General features: G+C 37.7%; 1 protein-coding gene across 11 annotated transcripts in view; it reads left to right on the forward strand.

Annotated features, from left to right (window-relative positions):
* lama2 (laminin, alpha 2) overlaps window positions 1–20,147 on the forward strand; it is a 184,668-nt gene that overhangs the window by 84,839 nt on the left and 79,682 nt on the right. For all 11 annotated transcript variants that reach the window (XM_077553007.1, XM_077553012.1, XM_077553005.1 and 8 more), the window contains 9 exons: window positions 2,778–2,957; window positions 3,099–3,188; window positions 5,338–5,455; window positions 8,407–8,585; window positions 8,666–8,765; window positions 9,269–9,326; window positions 9,958–10,060; window positions 11,677–11,817; window positions 14,178–14,342. In XM_077553007.1, the coding sequence (XP_077409133.1) occupies window positions 2,778–2,957; window positions 3,099–3,188; window positions 5,338–5,455; window positions 8,407–8,585; window positions 8,666–8,765; window positions 9,269–9,326; window positions 9,958–10,060; window positions 11,677–11,817; window positions 14,178–14,342 (1,134 nt within the window). The remainder of the gene's footprint in view (window positions 1–2,777; window positions 2,958–3,098; window positions 3,189–5,337; window positions 5,456–8,406; window positions 8,586–8,665; window positions 8,766–9,268; window positions 9,327–9,957; window positions 10,061–11,676; window positions 11,818–14,177; window positions 14,343–20,147) is intronic.

A 20,147-nucleotide genomic window follows, 5' to 3' on the forward strand; every position in this document is an offset into this window, starting at 1 on the left:
GGCACACTGCAGTTTTGCTGAAAATCAAATATACAATCAATTTTGACCAAGAATTATTTGTAACAAATTTTATTTTATTTTTTTATTTATTTATTTTTTTTAATTTTTTTTTCTACAGAAGAGCTCAGTATTGTTCATTCGATTTGACATCATCATTGCTCTCCTTTTTTTTTTTTTTTTTTTAAAAACAACAAATCAATTAAAAATATTTTAATAAATGTTTTTTTTTTTTTTTTTTTAAATACATATACATATATATATACATATACACACATATATATATATATATATATATATATATATATATATATATATATATATATATATATATATATACTTTTTTTTTTGTATGTGGGTGAGTATGTGTATGTGCGTGTGTGTGTGTGTGTGCGTGTGTGCGTGCGTGCGTGCGAGCGTGTGTGTATTCATCAGTTCACCTAAAGCCCATTAAAAAAAATCCCATACTAATAATATAATATAATAATAAATTGCCAAATGCAGAAACATCAATGTAAGTTATCACGATTTGTAACAAATTTTAATCGCTTGTCAATCTGGTGACCGGTTACTTTGGCTAATGCTAAATGCTATCTTGGTTGACAATTCAACAGCACTTTTTTTTTTTTTTTTTTGCTCGGTCCTGGCAACTATTGGAGGCTGGCTGTGCCGTTTACCTCGCGCCCCTTCCACGTTGTAACATTGGAAATATGCCGCCAGAAAAGCTCAGCAGTGACCGTAGTGTTAAGCTAGTAGGACTACATTTCCCAGGATTCTTAGACACGGAAGCAGGAAGTGGTTCTAGTAGTTCGAGTATGACAAAAACGCGCCAGCTGGCGATAAGATAAGAATGAAAACGTGAATGCGAAAGTAGGTTCTTTAAAGGCTCTAAATTTTCTGTAATGGGGTTTGTATGTTTGCCCTGAGATGTGCTCAACATCAGCTAGCCTAAAGTGCTAGACAAAATGAATGGATAATTTGTTGCCATCATAAAATACAGTCAAGGTTTGACTCATTCCCATGCATACACTTACATAAGTTAAACATTTATCAGTTAAAAATAATAAAACCATTAAGCTGCTTGCTAGTTAGCACTAGCATGAGAAGCTAATGTAGCAGTCGAGAGCTTATCAGTGCTTGTGACAATTACGACTCCAATACACGATACCAGTCACAAAATATCCAAATCAAAGTATTTTGTACACATAATGATTAACCAATGATTCAAGATTCTTGTCCCTCAGGTTAGAAATATCACAAATATCAAATTGGCTGTTGATGCTTAGATAGCTGTTAGCTTGCCTGACAATTTACGGTGGCAATTTCTTTCCAATGCTTCATCTTGTCATTTCTACTCTTGTAAGACTCAACAAACACATTTCATGAACTCGCAGCTGTTGTTTGTTGCTACTATTCTTTTGTTGTCCTTTATTATTTTTCTTTTATTTAACTTGGGAGCCAGCATAGAGACGTTTGCGCTTCTTACCTACAAAACACTGTTTGACGATGTGGATGATGATTCAACTACAAAGAATTGTCCAATTCTTTCTAACGTAAATTGGCTTTTACTTTTCATTTATCATTATTAAATGTAAACTTTTTCAATGCAACTTTAACCGCTGTGTGTGCTAACTTTATTTTAAAAGTGTGCCCTTGTCAGAAAAGGGAAAGTTTCGTTGTGTACCTGTCTTTGTGAAATGTTGACATTTCTGCAGACTGTACCACCTCTTCGTAACACAACACACTATTCTTACATGGCTGTCTCTGCATATGTCTGGAAAATAATTTAATGATTCAACAATCCTTCAATCAATTCCACTCACAGGACACTTACGGTAGATCTTAAAACTATTTACTGGCCATGTAGTTTTTCAAAGATAATGGTCCATTTTGACTGACACTATCAGATGGCTGTTCTTATAACTTTAACCCCTGGGCGTTATTTTATTTTGAAATGGCTTGGTCAGAACCAACAAAAAGCCAAACAATGGTCAAATAACGTCCAAAAATCATTGTAACTATTTCCATTAGTTTAACATTTTTTCCACTTTTGTTAACAAGATTATGAAAACCTAGACATTTTTTTTGTATTTTTATTTTTATTTTTTATTTTTTGTGTGTGTGTGTGTGTGTGGGGGGGGGGGGGGTTGTTAAAAATTAGGGGCATCAGGCGATTTCATTTTTTAATTGTAATTAATCACATGACTTCAATAGTTAACTCACGATTAATCACAAATTTTATATCTGTTCTAAATGTGCAATATTTTTTTTTTTCTAGGTTTTCATACTTTTGTTAACAGAAGTGGAAAAAAATGTTAAACTAATAGAAATAGTTCAAATGAATTTTTGACGTCTATAGCCGTCAATGGCAGTGAATGAGTTAAAAACCGGAGTGCATCTTACTGAGTGGGTGAAATTTCAAGATTTTAGTTGAGATGTAAAATCCAATACAGTAAATGCATGTTTGTGTGCAGTGGTGTAGTGTTCCCTGGAGTATACTGCCAATTTTCACAATATATATATATATTTTTTAAGTAGTCCAGAAAAGTGTCCTCTTTTAGAAACAGTGACATGCATACTCAATCTCAATGCTGACTGAAAAAATAGTGGGTATACTCCATATACCCGTGCATACCCTGGACTACACCACTGTAGCAATTTGTTACCCAAGAGTCCTCTCACCTCTGCCACTGTATAACACTCCATGCACCTTTTAACGTTTGCCTTAAGTCTCATTCAGTTGTCCCATGCCACTATTCATCTGCCATTCCCTCGTATAGATCCACACATCTTTAATCAATGGTCGCCCCAGCGCGGATGACCCGTCCCCGACCCTGCTGAACTTCACCTCCGCCCGCTACATCAGGCTGGTGTTTCGGAGAATCCGAACGCTCAACGCAGACCTTATGACGCTGACACTGCATGACCCCAAAGATATCGATCCCATCGTGACCAGACGGGTGAGGGTGATGACACTTTATTTTGGGGCGCATTTTAAGTCCGAAAAATGTTTTTAATTCGCTTTATTGTAGTATATTTGAATATAGGGAATATTGAATATACACATATATATGTCATGCTCTCATGTTGTTTCTCCTCAGTATTACTACTCCATTAAGGATATTTCAGTTGGAGGGATGTGCATCTGTTATGGTCACGCAAAAGCCTGCCCGCTCAACAGTGTTACCAAGGTAAACGACTAAACTCCTTCACATTTCAAGCGCTTACAATAAAATGTAAAAAAAAAATAAAAAAATAATGAAGTTGCCTCAGGCTTGAAGTATTTTTATCTTTTTTATGTGCCACCTTGATATGAAACTTTTTCCTAGCGGGGACACAGGTGTTGTCTGGCACCTCAGTTCAAACAGTGGAGTGTTTGATCGCAGACACCTGATCTTTCGCACTTTTCCTCACACATTTGTGGCCTCTTGTCCTGCGCGTGTCCTCAGGCTGAAACCAGCCTTACCTCCATGTGACAATTGTGTTACTCACTCTTAAGCTGATGATGTCATGGAATGAATCTGATGTCATTTGCTTATGGAAGTGCCGGGTTCTTTTTTCACTCTTTTCTAATCACAGAGAAATATATTTAAACCCCCAAGTCTAAGGGTGTGTGTGTGTGTGTGTGTGTGGGGGGGGGGGGGGGGTGTCTATGCATATATTTAAATTATTATGCATTGGTCCATAATTAATTATGATTAATTTATACATTAAATGGACTGAATTAATTTTCCTCCACAGAATGCATAACCATTGCCGCACACAGTACAGTTAATAGAGAACATTTCAATACTTTTAAATTATTTAATTATCACTATAGCAAGTGATGTATTATTTTAATTGCCTATATTTTATGTTTTATCATCTCATTATCTTTTGGAGTTGGACAGGTCGGTGAACATTTCATTTATGTGAATATTTCATTATTTGTTTTTATGTTAACATATAATTTATTTTTGGAGGTAAAGAAGAAAATGCTCACAAGCCCAAATAAGTCAGTGACTGCCATTGACGGGTGTACTCGTCAGACTGTTTTTTATTTATTTATTTTTTTTATAGGCTGCTGTTGTAGCTTTAAACCCAATAAAGATTAAGCATAATTTTAATGATGCACAGTTAGCAGATGGCAACATTACTAAAGAACAGAAAATGGTTGAATCTTTTTTTTTTCCTTGCGAAAGAAGAGACAATAATAGTCTTTCATTTCTTAGATACAATGTATAAATAATCTTACAACTCAATATTCTCTGAAATGAAAACCAGCTGACAAAATTTGGCAGTAAAACAGTTGAGGGCTTGAAAAAGCATCTTCATCATCATCATCATCATCATCATACACAATATCTAACAGACTTTGAGGTTTGGGAAGATTTGGCTGCCATTTTCTTTCTCACAGACATTAATAATATTGTGGCAGTGGAAAATTACATACAATCCAAAATATGATTTAAAAGAATATAGTCAATGTAGCTTGCCTGATGTTTTTTGCTCTACATTTAGCAGCTCTTCTACATGGTCACCCAACCTTGCGGTTAAGTCCCGGGCAAACGTTCAGAGGGCTGATACGATGGAGACCTGTGAGCTGATTTGTTGCTGATTGTCCACATAACATCTGTTAGGATGCGCGCTCAGCACTAGAGCCGCCCGGAGCCAAGAGCTGCAGCGTTTTGTCTCAGATAAAAGTGTGTGTGTGTGTGTGTGTGGGGGGGGGGGGGCAGCAACGACTCATGCCAAAATAACCATACTTGGCCCGTGATGCGCTATTGTACTCTGTTCAATCTGGCAGCCTCTCCTCATCAACCAATTTACAGAAAGTGCTAAATTGAATTACTAAGCCTCCAAATTGGCAGATGTCTTCCATTGGAGTGTTGCGCTCCAACTGTGTTATGATTTCGTTTCTCTCAGGAAGGTGCTAGTGAACCCATTTGTTACCAGCTGATAATGTGGAAGGGGAAACAAGATCTTTTTTATTGCGATCCCTTGTGGATACATTATTGTTTGATAGGCCACTTACAAATTCTGGTAATTACCTTTTAAAGCCATCTATTTGAACGTTTAGTTGATTGTTGTTCAGCCACATGAAGCCGCATTTCATTCACTGTTGAGTTCTGGAGAGAAATACTGTAAGCCCAGTCAAGTAAATATCACATGTTCATTTAACCACAGCACACCTATTAGACTTTAAGGTGTAGAAGACATTGTGAAATGTTTAGGCATTTAATAGATAATGGTAGCTTCTTTGAAATTCAGTTATTTCATTCAACTTTGGAAACTTCCTCGTGGAGACAAATGTTTGCCATTAAACCACGTTTAAACCTTCAAATCTGTCTTTCCATGCAGAAGTTTAGCTGCGAATGTGAACACAACACATGCGGCGAGAGCTGCGATCGTTGTTGCCCCGGTTACCACCAACAAGCCTGGATGGCCGGAACCTTCATCACTCGACACGTTTGTGAGGGTAAGTTGTAAGAATGTGTCACAACGAAAACAACCCCGCCTCCAAAATAATAATCATAATAATAATATGCTCATCTACACAAAATAAACCAGGGGTGTCCAAACTTTTCAGAAAAAACAGAAGAATGCAAGGGCCACGTAATGTTATGAAGAGAAATTGTGTTTAATCCTAATGAATTGTACAAATAATTAATTTCTCGAAAAATGCTACAGTATATAAACCAGTTTATTTGTAATAGTGGCACTTATTTATTTATTTATTTTTTTACTATAACCATCTCCAATCGTTTTTTAAAATTTATTTTAACTGTGTCAAATGCCATTTTTAGTATACTATGTCGCGGGCCACTGAAAAATGGATAGTGGGCCGCAAATGGCCCCCGGGCCGTGGTTTAGACCGACATAAAGCCATTAAATTGATCCCATATAAATGTATTTTATCGAGAGATAAGAGTGATGAAAAAAGCTTCTATTGTTTCTTCCATGCAAATTTTTTACCAGTAATCATTTTTTTTTATTTTTTCATTTATCAATCTTAGTTTTTAGCTCTATCTATCTATCTATCTATCTATCTATCTATCTATCTATCTATCTATCTTATATTTATTTAAGTTTGATTGAATTTAAATACTTCTGACAACACCACGAGGCGTGAAACGATCGTCAGAAGGGTGCGAGTTAAGCACTGACTGATCACAATATTAAAGGAAACAACACGGCATGAGTCAAGTGCATCGTGTCACCACCTTTACAACCCTTGTAAGAAGTGATCAAAAGCTGGGGGGGGCGGACAAGCCGTTGAATGGCAGCCCACGGGAACGCTGACGTCCACGAGTTGTTGTTGCCAGATGTAATACTTAGCAAAGCCCGGCAGCATCTTAACACGGTAGCGGTGCCAACCGCCAGATCAAACCCAGAGCGTTGCCCTCCATCGATTTAGAGATCAAACCAGCCGTTCTCTTCCTGCCTGCTATTATTCTATCAGGCTGATGTGTGACCAAACACTGATGAGTGCTGTAGGCCTCATTGAGTATGCAAAAACAGTGGGAGGAGGGTCCGAGCCTGCTAATCACACGCCTGTGATGTTTGCATGAATGTATAAGGCAGCTACACGCACGAGTGCATGGGTGGGAAGAGTAGGTGGAGAGGGTCAGATCCTTGGGCGATAAATTACTTTTTCTAATGTACACGATTACACGCAGCACATTTGCATACTCTATAAGACATTTGACATGCTTAGTACTTGTCATGTATTTGATGCAGCAACTTTGTACTTGCTTTGCTTTTTTTTTTCTCTTTCCACTTGTATGTTATCGACAGTTCCAGAGGGACTGCTAGTAGTAATACTAATATCAAGTTATGAAAGACACATGCATGTAAATCAGCTGTATCTTTTATGTCCATCCACCGATGTTTTATGGCGCTCGTCTTCATTGGGTTCGAGGGTAAGCTAGAGACTATCCCGGCTAATTCTGGGTGAGAGGTAGAGTACACCCTGGAATGTTTGCTAGACAATTGCAGTGCATCTGTTTAAATCATGGTCAAGTTCCAGCACATGAACAATGTTATAAGCTTGAAAACTACTGTTTGTCCTCACTTCATGCCCACTCAAGAGTTTTGGGTCATTTATTGTTGTTCATTTCCATGGCATTTTTTTTTTTTTTTTTTTTAGCTCAGTATTGTTCATTCGGTAATTTTACCGATTTGACATGTCATCATCATTGCTCTCTCTTCTTTTTTTTTTCTTTTTTAATTTTTTTTTTTAAATTTTGTATGTGGGTGATTATGTGCATGTGCGTGCGTGTGTGCATTTCCATGGCTTTAAAAAAAAAATGAATGGGAAGGGATCGTGCAACACAAAAACCCTCAGAGTGGTGTTCGGGCTTTAGTGATATTCTGAATGCATGAATCTTCTTTTTCCATTCTTCTCCTCCTTCATCTTTCTTATTCTACAGTCTTGGCGAAGGGCAAACACTTTTGGTACATCATTGGAAAGAAATTGGCAGTAAGGCGCATCAAGTCAACACGATTAGTGAGCAGGGATTTTATTTTGGGTGCCAGTGCGACCTGTCATTTTAATATCTACAGTATAAACCACAACTAGCCAAATTATGAAAAAGAAATGTGACTTAAAGTCTGAAAAATACGGTGTTTTTAAAAAGTACACTAGCAACAAACCAATTTACTTCCTTGTGTAGTGTTACACTTGCGGGCAGACCCAACTTTTAATATAACAACGTTTATTTATGTTAACAGCTGAGGCAGTACACACAATATAACACAGCAATAAAATTAGTATTAGATTTCCATTTCACATAAAATACCTTCTTCTTTATCTGCGCATTTGTTCCTAAATTTACAAGGTTCGAGCCACTAAATATGCGACTGAATTATGGACATCACAAGGAGAACACGAGCTAGTAAATGCTACCTACTTAGACGGCCATAAAACATAACCATTTTCTTAATTTAAATGACAAATAGTTGTGATCACATTAACATTGATGGAATGCACAAGTAAATGAACACAAAGCAATATACATACTGTAAGTGGGCGCCTTTAAGTCATTATAAACAACAGACTATAGTCATTTACTGCAAGCATCATTTTTATACAGCTTACCCTCACTTATATGGGGCTCAATTGTGTGGTTGTCAGCAATAGAAGCTTGTGATGGCTTCTATAGCAGTATATAAAATGCAACAATGCAAGAGAAAATTCACAAATGATCCTTGCAGGTTGTATGTAATTCCTAAAGTAAAAAAAAAAATTAAAAAAAATGCACATGCCACCCAGAGGAATGAACCAGGTGTTGATGTCCATGAAACAATTAAAAAAAAAAAAAAAAAGAAACAATTCATTTGTTTACAGTCCAAAATATGACGCTGGAGTTCAGTAGTGTGTAACCGATTGTCACATGTCCAACCCTCCCCCTCTGTCCTTGCTTTTAGAGTGTAACTGCCACGGGAAGGCTGACGAATGCTACTTTAATCAAACTGTAGCAGACCGATCGCTCAGCCTGGACGTCCACGGCCAGTACCGAGGAGGTGGAGTGTGTATTTCATGCCGCGACAACACCGATGGTATCAACTGTCAGAGCTGTATTACAGGCTACTACAGACCTGCCGGAGTAGGTTGCTTTGGCAGAATTCGATATTTAGTAAATTTAGTCAAGGAGTAAATGTTAATTGGTCTTTTGGTCTTTTTAAGGTGAACGCTGAGGATGACAACCCCTGCATCCCTTGCTCTTGTGACTCGCATGGTTCTGATGGCCAAACGTGTGTTGAGGACTCAAGCCAGGCGACGCCATGTATGCAAAAAAATACTTCCTGTCTACATACATAATATAGAATAATACAGACAGAACTAATCATATTAAATTAAAAAAAAATATATATATATATATATATATATATACAAATATTACATATTAAATATAAAATATATATATATATATATACATATATATATATTTTTTAAATAAATAAATGCATTATATATATATATATATATATTTTTTTTTTTTATTATTATTTTTATTATTTTTTTATTTTTTTATTTTTTTATTTTTTTTTTGGGTAATAAATGTATATACAACTTACTTGACCTAGTCAAGACATAGATATTCAGCAGCATTCTTATTAAAAAATGTTTCCATGAATCAGATGTGGTACCTTTTTTAAGATGCTGAGACTTCAGAGAAAGAACAACTCTTCACCCTTGCATGCTTGTTTTTAAAAATGTGTGTGTGTGTGTGTGTGTGTGTGTGTGTGTGTCTGTGTGTGTGTGTGTGTGTGTGTGTTTGACTGACAGCCCAGCCACCAGGGTCATGCCGTTGTAAAGAAGGGTTTGGCGGTCTGCGATGTGACAGGTAACACACACATACATGCACACGCAGAAGACACACACAGATTGTGACAGGTGAGCTGAACCTTTCAGCTGTTGTCTGTTCCAATTAGTGTTTGGAAATTGCCTTTAAAAGTTTTCATTAAAACTTGTAATGATTTATCAATGTGCTGTACTTGAGACGACCTTTCAAGCTCACTAAATAAAAGCTGCTTTTGATTTTTGTTTTCTCGATGATTGTCGAACTGCTTATTGGCGCATTATTTTACTGCCGCGGTGACGCGCACCTCCAAGGCGGGAATTATTTAAATTTATTCTGTCACCTTAAATCAGATAATCTTCCTTTAAACCATTCAGCCAACAATTAAGTCCGTAAAACAAGCAGCACCGTCAACTAATTTTTTAAAGGCCATGTCTCTGTTGGCAGTTAATTACGTGTAATGTTTCCTCTGAGATGCTTGTTACACATGCACGCATGTTTATCTGCTTTGCAAGGTTAGCTGTTTGTTTCACACCGCAAGTCCTGTAACAGTTTTACTTTGAGTGGACGCCACTATCAGGAGAATTGACCCTGTGATCTACTGTTTATGGACATTTTTTTTTTTTTAATACTCATCACCTTCATCTTTCGTGTTATTAAATCCATTTGTCTTTAGGTGTGCAATTGGTTATATGGGCTACCCGGACTGTCAGCCGTGTAACTGCAGCGTTGAGGGAAGCAGCAATAGCGACCCGTGTACTTCACCCTGCGTGTGCAAGGTCAACACACACACACACACACACACACACACGCACAAACAATAGCTATCAAGACTATCCGTTATGGCCTGTCCTTTTTCTGCTAGACACAGTAAGCACAGTGGAGTCATGGGAGTAAAGTAGGATGTTATTTGTTTTCTGATTATAGCTTAAAGGGATACTTGACTCATCGAGCCATTTTCAGCAGTAAAAAGTTTTTTTGTTAACTTGATTTTTTTTTTGTATACAATTAAAACCTTTAAAAAAAAAAAATCCATTTCCTGTTGACTGAAGATGACATCAATTGTGCTGAGGAAGTAGGTAACGGCCAATCATGGCTAACCTGTTTTCTGGGTTTGGTCAGCAAACTGCGCCATGATTGGTTGTTACCTACTTCCACAGCACAGGTGATGTCATCTTTAGTAGAAAGCAAGTGGCAAATTTAGTTTTTAAAGGTATTAATTCTACATGAAAAATAATGATCAAATTCATTACTGCTGAAAATGGCTCAATGAGTCAAGTGTCCCTTAAAAAAATAGGAGGAAAAGGGTGATTTTTTTCACACATTTTTCAACTTTTCAAACTTTTAAGACAATCAGACAGCAGATAATATAGATAGCTCATGATGAAACAATGTCCAATAATGGGTGACACAACACAATCAAATCTTAGCCTCAGTGGATGAAGCTGACCCCAGCCCCCCCCCCCCCCCCCCGGCGCAATTTAGTGAAAAAAAGTAGACTACATTTTAGACTCTCAAAAAGCAAGTCTAACTTGTGGTGCATGGGTGTAATGAGATTTTGGTGAATTTAAACGAGTTGCAGGCAGATTGTGAGCTCCGCGGATGTGTATGGTAGATGTCTCATTTCATTAGATTTTTTTTTTCTGGGCAGAAATCTGCTACAATCTGTATTTGAAAAACAGTTGGGTCAAAAATAAAACAACTATGGGTCAAAAATGGACCTCTACTTGAGTCTATTTGACCCAACTTTGAGTCAAGAAATGGGTCTTTTAGTGTAAAACAACTAATAAATATTGGTCAGTTCCTTTACTTGGGTCAAAAAATAGGGTCATTTTATATGAAACGACCCATGAAGTGGATCGGTCCATTTTTGATCCATAAATGGGTTACTTTTGACTCAACTGTTTTTAGAGTGTACACAAAAACGTAAACATTTCACAAAATTATAAAAATTATTTAAATATTATAATTACCTGCTACATATATCAGTTTCATATATAAAGAAAGAACTTCTTTTTTTTTTTTTTTTTGCGCTTTTATACATTTCTTAAAAATACAAATGGACTGAGATGTTTTGATTTTATAGTCAGATTTTTTTCCACAGACTGACACCTTGGATTGAAATGCATCTTTTGTTGTTGTTGTTGTTGTTGTTGTTCTGGTTTAGAGTTGGGCCCAATTTCTACACACATTCACTTTTTTCAAATCTGTTTTGCAAGTTATTTGGAAAAATTTGGTGAGCCGAATGTCGCAAAAAATTTGGATCAGTAGCTGTAAAACTAAATATGTTAAGTCAGATTTTAGGAATCGATTATCTGTACGTTTCCCCTCACTCATAGGGCATTCCATAAATATCTTTCCTCATTGTCTTTTTGTCTCTCTCTTTTATCAACAGGAGAATGTGGAAGGAGCCAACTGTGGCCGCTGCAAGCTGGGTTTCTACAATCTCCAGCGCGACGATCCGAGCGGCTGCGAGAAATGCTCTTGCATGGGCGTAGCGAGCCAGTGCTCTGCCTCCACGTGGGTTTATCAGAATGTAAGAAATGGCGCACAAACTATGATTAGGATTATCTGCCTTTCTGGCTTTCACAAGCAAACATTGTTCAATAGCGCGAGGAGGCGGCGGAGGAATCCGCAGCGGGTATTTAACCGCGATTCAGTCTTTGTAGGATCCAAGTGCAGACGCAGACAGCTGCTAAGTAAGATAAGTGAGGTTATTATTACAGTGGAAAAGGCAGATGGGAACATAAAGAAAGAGAGAGGAAGTGGAGAAAAGGGTGAATCCGTTTTTTACTCATATCAGTTGAACAGTTTTGCAGGCTATTTCCTCTGGATCGCTGCATGTTTTGTGCACTAAAGTTATGAAAAACCAACTTGCATGCCAACGGTCCACCACGTCATCTTTTACAAAAACACCTGATCAGATTTCATCCAGGTATTGGATGACCTTATGTATTTAACTGGCATTTTCAAAGCAAAAATATCGGGGACTCTTAAGTTGAGGAAGCGCGCCCAAGTGAGAAGAGAAATAAGGAGAGAGGCAATAGGAGAAAAAGAAGATGAGGCGCAAGATGAAATAAGAGGCGAAAAGAGGAAAACAGTTTTTGACTGACAGGCGGGGGGGATGGCACGAGGGGACGTTGACAGAACGACAGCTTTGATTTTGACGCTGATAGTGTGCGCGTGTGTGCGCGCGTGTTCAAAAGGGTAAGCCAAGGTCAGGTTAATTGCATGACAGATGTGTGTCTGAGGTGTTCCTCACATGCGCACGCACTGACAGGCTGACGTGACAGATGTGCAGAGGTTTGAAACCAAAATTTGAGTTCAATACAAAACTTGCAAGGCCCAAAAATATTTCGTTGCCACTTGCAGGCACTTCATGTAGGAAGGTGTCATCATTACCTCTGTCAAAAATTGATTTCCATTTGTTTCTTAACTATACTTAACGTGTTCAATTAGTACCGATTTAAGAGGCAATTCTCTCTTCTTCTTTTTTTTTTTTTTTTTTTTATTAGAGCAGTGTTTGCCAACTTTTATACGCAATACATTATTTGATGTTAGAAAAAACACCACGAGACAAAAATGTCACAAAAAGTACTGAAATAATCTTGATATTCTCAATTTAGCATAAAATCTACTATCACAGTGTGAAATCTGGGCCTGTTCAGTCCAACGCAATGCTATCATTCGATACCTTCTGCCATCTAGCGGGAGATCATTTACTTACTATGCTATATATACTTTCAAAAGTGAATAAGTGATAATTTCCAGGCTTGATTATCTGTCACGGGACTCACGGCACATTGATTGGCCGTAGCAAAGTGGTTGGGAATCACTGAATTAGAGAATTTAGTCATTCAAAGCAAACATGGTGAAGCTGCATTTAGCCGTTATGCTGCAGTGGTGTCAAAATTAGTGTGTTAATTTAAAGTTCCGATAAATGACCGCCCCTTACTTGGAAAACCTAAACTGGGGGAAGTCTAGTTGCAATGCAGCAGACACGTCAAAGTTTAGCAGTAATACATTTCAAAATAATGCATATATTTGTTTTTACAATTGTAAAAATGTGCAGAATTTCACAAGTTACTTCATGTTAAAGATTATATGGCTCTTAATATGAAAAGAAAAATGCACTGAGCTGTCACCAACGTCTTACAAATGCAATTATGCCATCTAGTGGCAGAAAAATGACCAACACAAATCAATATCACACTCCTTTTTTACAGTACAGTGCATGTTTTTTTTAATTTTAACTACATTTTATGAATTATTATGGAATTACTGTATCAATGACTAAAAGATGCAGCCATATTTGTATTAGTTTAGCTTTTTCTCATTTTTATGTTAACAAGAGTATGAAAACTTAGAGAGAGAAAAAAATGTACATTTAGAACAGATATAAAGTTTGCGATTAATCGTGAGTTTAACTATTGAAGTCATGTGATTAATTACCATTAAACATGTTGACATGTCAAATCAGTAAAATTACCGAAGAAACAATACTGAGCTCTCCAGAAAAAAATACAATAAAATGAATAAGTGGAGACCTAATATTAAAAAATAAGAGGTGTGCATCATCAAGAAAAGAAAAAAAAAAGGAAAAAAATTACCATTAAACATTTTAATCTCCTGACACCCCTTGTTATTTTTTAATCCTACTTGTATTTCTTTACTTTTAAGTATTTCTAAAGTTATCTATTAATGTGTTTAAATGTTGTTCAATGTAAGTTGTTTTAGTCATTTTGCCGTTGTGTTTGTCAACGCTTTTTAGGTGCTGAGTCTTTCCTTGTGTGAAGCACATTGAGTTGCCTTGCATATGAAATATGCTATATAAATAAAGCCGCCTTGCCTTGCCTAATGGCCGTCATCTGTCTTTTCCAATGACTGCTTGCACAGGAGAGCGCACTGACTGGCTGGTACCTGAGCGGAGATTCGGGACGGAACGTGTGGCCTATTCACAGAGAGACACCTCAATATCTAAGCGTCCACCATGTTGATGTTGTGGACAACCTCGGCTCCGCTTACTACTGGAACGCACCTGGATCATACCTGGGAAACAAGGTGAGAGGGATACACTCTGCGGAGTTGGGAGCTTTTAACCCTGGAGAAGCCACGGGGTCAATTTTGGCCCCTATAAATTCTGCTACTCAAATAACAAAGACCTATTTTTTATTTTTTTACAAATTTAACTTCAAAAGTCCAGAGTGCCACTTCTGACCCCTGCATGGGGCCATCTAGTGGATGAATATTGCACTTACATGAGCCAGAGTGGTGGTGACAAGATGGCTGGCAACATGCTGTTTTGTTGAGCTGGAAATCAATCCAAACAAAAACATCTTCTCAGCAAACCATCAGATGGTAAAATTGTGTTTTTTTTTTTGTTAATCTATTTCATATCATGTTGCAGAACTCCTAGGAGTATGTTTTATATATATATTTTGATAAATTAGCAACTCTAAGCTAGTTAAAAAAAAAGGGTTAAAATTGAAAAAACATATATTTTGGTGTTCAGTGAACTTATAGCAGTCATTTAATGTATACTTTATAATTTTCCAAAGAAGAAAAGGGTTCTTGGGTTCTCCAGGGTTAAAAATAAGATTATACATGAAATCATTTTTCCTTGAGTCGGGTATCCCTGATGTGTGCACATTTGTGACGTGTAATGTTATTAGTTCGTATCATAACACAACTCTTCCAGGTTATTTTGTATGATCGGACCCGAGGCCGCATCATTAGGACTGACTTACGCAAACAAATGCGTGTGATCTGAGAACGAATGGTTTGTAAGCACTACTAGCCTTGCGAGAACGTACGCCGGCCTCCCGCCAGCGATGCTTCTCCGGATTCGCTTCCGCTAATGTCAATTTGAGCATTTTCTTTTGTCGCCGTAGCCATGATTAGACTTTTAACACTCGAGCTGGCAAATAGCTGGAGTCCATGCTTGTGAAGTGGAGTTGTTCTTCCACAGCAAGACCGCCTGTGATGTTTGTCTGGGTGTCATGGCTTCGAGGAAAGAGGCTGGCGCTGCATTTCATTACTTTGCCGCCCGCAGGCCCCGGCTTGTCATTTCATTTATTTGTCTGTACTTCTTCCCCCTCATCCCTCCAACCATCCCTCCATCCTTGTTTCTTTGTTGTGGGGCCCTTTCTCTAACTCACTCTGTCTCTCCAGGACTCCCATTTTCTCTCCTCCTGTTCCTTAATCATTGCCTCTTGAACCTCCCCTCAGCTCATCTTCTTCGGGATCCAGCTCACGCTCTCTCGACTGTTTTAGAGTAAATAGTGTTTTGCCTGTTGAACGCCGTAATAAACTTTATTTGTATTGCTGCACGCAAACACAGATTGACACAGATTTGTCCCTCCAAATCCTGTTACAGTTTGGAATTGTAAACACAGAACTGGCTTCTATTTCCACTATAGTAGAGGTTCAGTTTAACCAGGGGTCGTGAGCCAACTGCCCATCGGCATGATTATGGTTAGGTTTAGGGGTATGTTGGTAAGCATGTATCACACTGAGGAGACAACATTTGCGACGCGAACGAATGTTGATTTCACATTTGGATTCGTCAGGGTTCATTCAGGGTCGCAGCGTTTCCTGAATGTTCTCTAAACAGTCATATTGGTCTTTCCTGACAAAAGGACATTTTGAACAGAACCAAGGTCACATACAAAAAAAAAAAAAAAAAGAGAGAGAGAGAGCAATGATGATGACATGTCAAATCGGTAAAATTACCAAATGAACAATACTGAGCTCTCCAGAAAAGAAAAAAAGAACCAAGGTCACAACGTTTCCTAAACATGCTCTCAACCACTGGTTCTCAACCCCCGGTCCTCAAGTACCCCTATCCAGCCTGTTTTCCATGTCTCCCTTAGTCAACACAGCTGAGGATCGTTATCAGGCTCCATGCAGAGCTAGCCAATTAGCTGATCGTCCGAAACACATGTGTTGGCTGTGGAAGACATGGAAAACAGGCTGGACCGTGGTTGAGAAGCACTGCTCAAAAAAAAAAAAAAAAAAAAGAGAGAGCAATGATGATGACATGTCAAATCGGTAAAATTACCGAAGGAACAATACTGAGCTCTCCAGAAAAAAAAAAAAAGAACCAAGGTCACAACGTAAACATGCTCTCAACCACTGGTTCTCAACCCCTGGTCCTCAAGTACCCCTATCCAGCCTGTTTTCCATGCCTCCCTTAGTCAACACAGCTGAGGATCGTTATCAGGCTCCATGCAGAGCTAGCCAATTAGCTGATCGTCCGAAACACCTGTGTTGGCTGTGGAAGACATGGAAAACAGGCTGGACCGTGGTTGAGAACCACTGCTCAAAAAAAAAAAAAAAAAAAAAAAAAAAGAGAGAGCAATGATGATGACATGTCAAATCGGTAAAATTACCGAAGGAACAATACTGAGCTCTCCAGGAAAAAAAAAAAAAAAAGAGAACCACTGCTCTAAACAGTCTTAATGGTTCTCTCAACAGTATTAATGACCTTGTCATGTTGCAAAAAAAAAAGTGAATTTCTAAAAAAAAAATTGCAGCGGGAAAGACCTTTAAGACTGTTTAGAGAACCATTAAGACTATTTAGAGAGCGTTTAGCGACCGTGAACGAACCCTGACGTGAAATCAACATTCGTTAGCATCGCAAATATTCGCCCCTCGGTGGGATACGTGCAGGGTTCGGATTATGGTGGCCTGTAATTCTGAAATAAAAAATTAATTAGAAACCCAAAACCAAAGCACAAACGTTCATACTCTATCATAATATTTGTTTGAGCCTTGAATCATATCAAGAATTTCACATGACATTTGAAGGACTCAAAAACACCAAAAAAGTTTCCCCACCTCCGAGCTACGAAATTGCTTGCCATCATACCACCAATAATAATAATAATAATAATAATAATAATAATCTTCAACCAGGATGAAAAAGACAACTCGGTAAACAAAGACAGCCGGCAAAAACGGGAAGCCAGACACATACACACTAACAAACTTACTTCAAATCAATCACTTTAAGAATTGTGAGAGTTGCGGGTGAAGTTTAATCTATCCCGTCGGGGGGAACCCGGAGGCGTCTATGGATTCATCGTCATTTGTCTGCTGTCGCCTTAGAGGATGTGTGTGTGTGTGTGTGTGTAAATCACAGCTCACAGTTTTATTTGGATCAAATTGTGTATATATCATTTGGAAAGACGGTGTCCTCTGAACTGGGGTTTGAGCTCGGTGTGACTTTGCAGGAACGATTCTCTCTCTACTGTGTACTTGAAGTGCCTTTTTCAAGATCCATCCAGGAATTTCCTCCGTCTCCATCACTAGGCTAGCTCTTTGTATCCCGCTTCTTGCGCCTCGTAAGTTAGATAATGATGTGTATTAGAGACAGCGAGGACAGCAAAGCAGAACTGATGCGTCTGAACATGAGAAACAAATGCCGCCATCTACGCTGCGCACGGTATGAAAAAGTGATTATTTGCTCGAGTCAAAGATTGTGTTTCAGACATACACTTGTGACTTGACACTCGCGCACACAAACACGACCGCGTCCTATTACTTCGGAGCGTGTCATTGGATGCGACATGTGTAATGACAAGCTAGCCGCGGCTACGTCTAAGTATGTGCGTGACAATTCCCTCAGTTCATGCATGACCCGCTGTGTCGTTCGAGCCAAGGATGCTCATTGGCCCGTCAACATGCTTAGTAGATGCTTATTGGTCCAGAAAGCACTTTGGGAGTATTTTTTTTATTTTTTTTTGTGTCTGTCTGGGTCCAACGACTGCTCATTCACAAGGATGCTCTGAAAGCTCATCTGTCAGAAGCAATGGACGCTAATTACATCACTCCAGGGTTTTTCTCTTTCCAGAAATTAGTACAAACTTTAAAGTAGCAGGAATAAAAAAATATTAAAAAGTGCTTTTTTATTAAGAAAAATACGTTGCTTTTACAGAATTTTTTTTATTATTTTTTTAAATGTATACTTATTTTTTTTATTCTTTTTTTTTTTTTATGTGAGGAGTTCAACTAACAGGATGCATTTTTTTTCCAAACAACTCTGTTTTTAAAGTTAGTTTAAACAACAACAACAACAAAAAAAAAATTATATATATATATATATTATGTTAGTCATACTAAATAATTTAGAAAAAAGTTTATTTAAGTTTATTTTAGGTTTTCTTTTTGTATGATTTTCCATTCAGGACAACTGTTTTGAAATACATGTATTTTAAATAGAGAAAATATTTTTTCCCTAAAATTAAAAAGTAGTTTTCAATTATTTATTTATTTTTTAGAAAAAAAAATGTTCTCCAAAAGTTGCTGTTTTTACATAATTTTAAAAATTTCATAAAATTAATTGCAATTTTCTGTTCTTTTAATTTGTCATTATACCTATATAATATAATATAATATAATATACTATACCTGATCGTAAAAGTGTCACAAGGTTTCAGCATGCAGTACCGACGCCTTGAAGTAAGGTCTGGTATCGGCCCGATACCGATACCTGATATCGGTATTCACCGTCTTGTCATTGAGCAGAGTTGAGGTACTTGTGTTGAATCCCACTTCTCCTTTAAAGCATTTCAGGGCTAAACAGTATTCAAGGTATCAGCAGTTTCATCAGCCTTCAGTCAAGTGGACTAATTGCTTCCATCCACCTTGTACGTACTCACACATTCACTGTCTCGCAAGATAAAGGCTGAAAGGCAGGAATGTTCCTCACTTGTTGTGAAAGGAGTGACAGATGGAGACTAGTGGGAGACAAAAGGAATGGATGTTTAAGTGTCCTCACTGAACATAAACTGACACATGCCGGGATTGCCTTTCCCATCAAACTATTCAAAGTTAGCGTGTCTGTTTTCTTCGGATTGATCTTCCCTGCATGGTGTCCTGTCCAACAACACCCCTAACACAAAGCATGCTCCAGTTTGTGTTCCTGTCACATATCACAGTTTGATAAATGAAATCACTTTTTTTTTTTTTTTTTTTCTCCACGCGAGAAAATATTTATCTGCCAGCATGGCCGGCCGTCACCCGGCTTTAAGAGAATGGATGTGTGAGACGTTGGGTGTGCGGCGTCACTCCTAATCTGGCCGCGACGGCATGAGATGGATTTGCCCATTCCGCTTTGTTTTCTCCCCTCTTCCCTCTTCATTTTTCCCCACTTACATGGCTGAAATGCTGCCCTTACATCAATCACTGCGGATTTGTGCCGCTTTTTGTCAGCCACGTAATTTGCTGTCTCACCCACACATTTGTGTGTCTGTGAAGCGTGTGCAAGCGGCCCCCGCGCGTCAATCCTGTGGAAAAATACGTCATTACTTCGTGATCAGATTTTTAAATATATTCATAACTGGAACAGGATATGTAAATTATGATCTAGTCTCTGACTAAAAGTACAAAATGCTGAAGATTTTATGAAGTCTTTTCTACCTTCACGTCAATTTATATCTCATTAAGTAAGATCATTTCATCACAAATGAGACCTTTTTGTTAGGGATAGACTGATAATCGGCAATAATTGGCCAATATTGGGCATTTTGACAAATATCAGAATCTGCCTTTTTTAATATATATATATATATATATTTTTTTTTTTCTGGCCTTTTTTAAAATCTGACGGCAGATATAAATTCAATCTAAAGCCATTTTAATCTCAGGGAGCTATTCATTTCAATTATTAGTTCACTTTAAAAGAGATGCTACTGACCCCGGGAACCTTCCGAACCTTTTGTTTTTGTTCGACATTAAAACAAAGAAATTATAAAGTTTAAGATTTCCATATTTTAAAATTTTGGAAAAAAATATTTACTGTAGCATATACTATAGCGGTATATGGTATTTACTTGTTTAAGTTTCCATTTAACTTTTTAAGAC

The sequence above is a fragment of the Vanacampus margaritifer genome, chromosome 19, assembly GCF_051991255.1.
Source record: "Vanacampus margaritifer isolate UIUO_Vmar chromosome 19, RoL_Vmar_1.0, whole genome shotgun sequence".
Lineage (NCBI taxonomy): Eukaryota > Metazoa > Chordata > Actinopteri > Syngnathiformes > Syngnathidae > Vanacampus > Vanacampus margaritifer.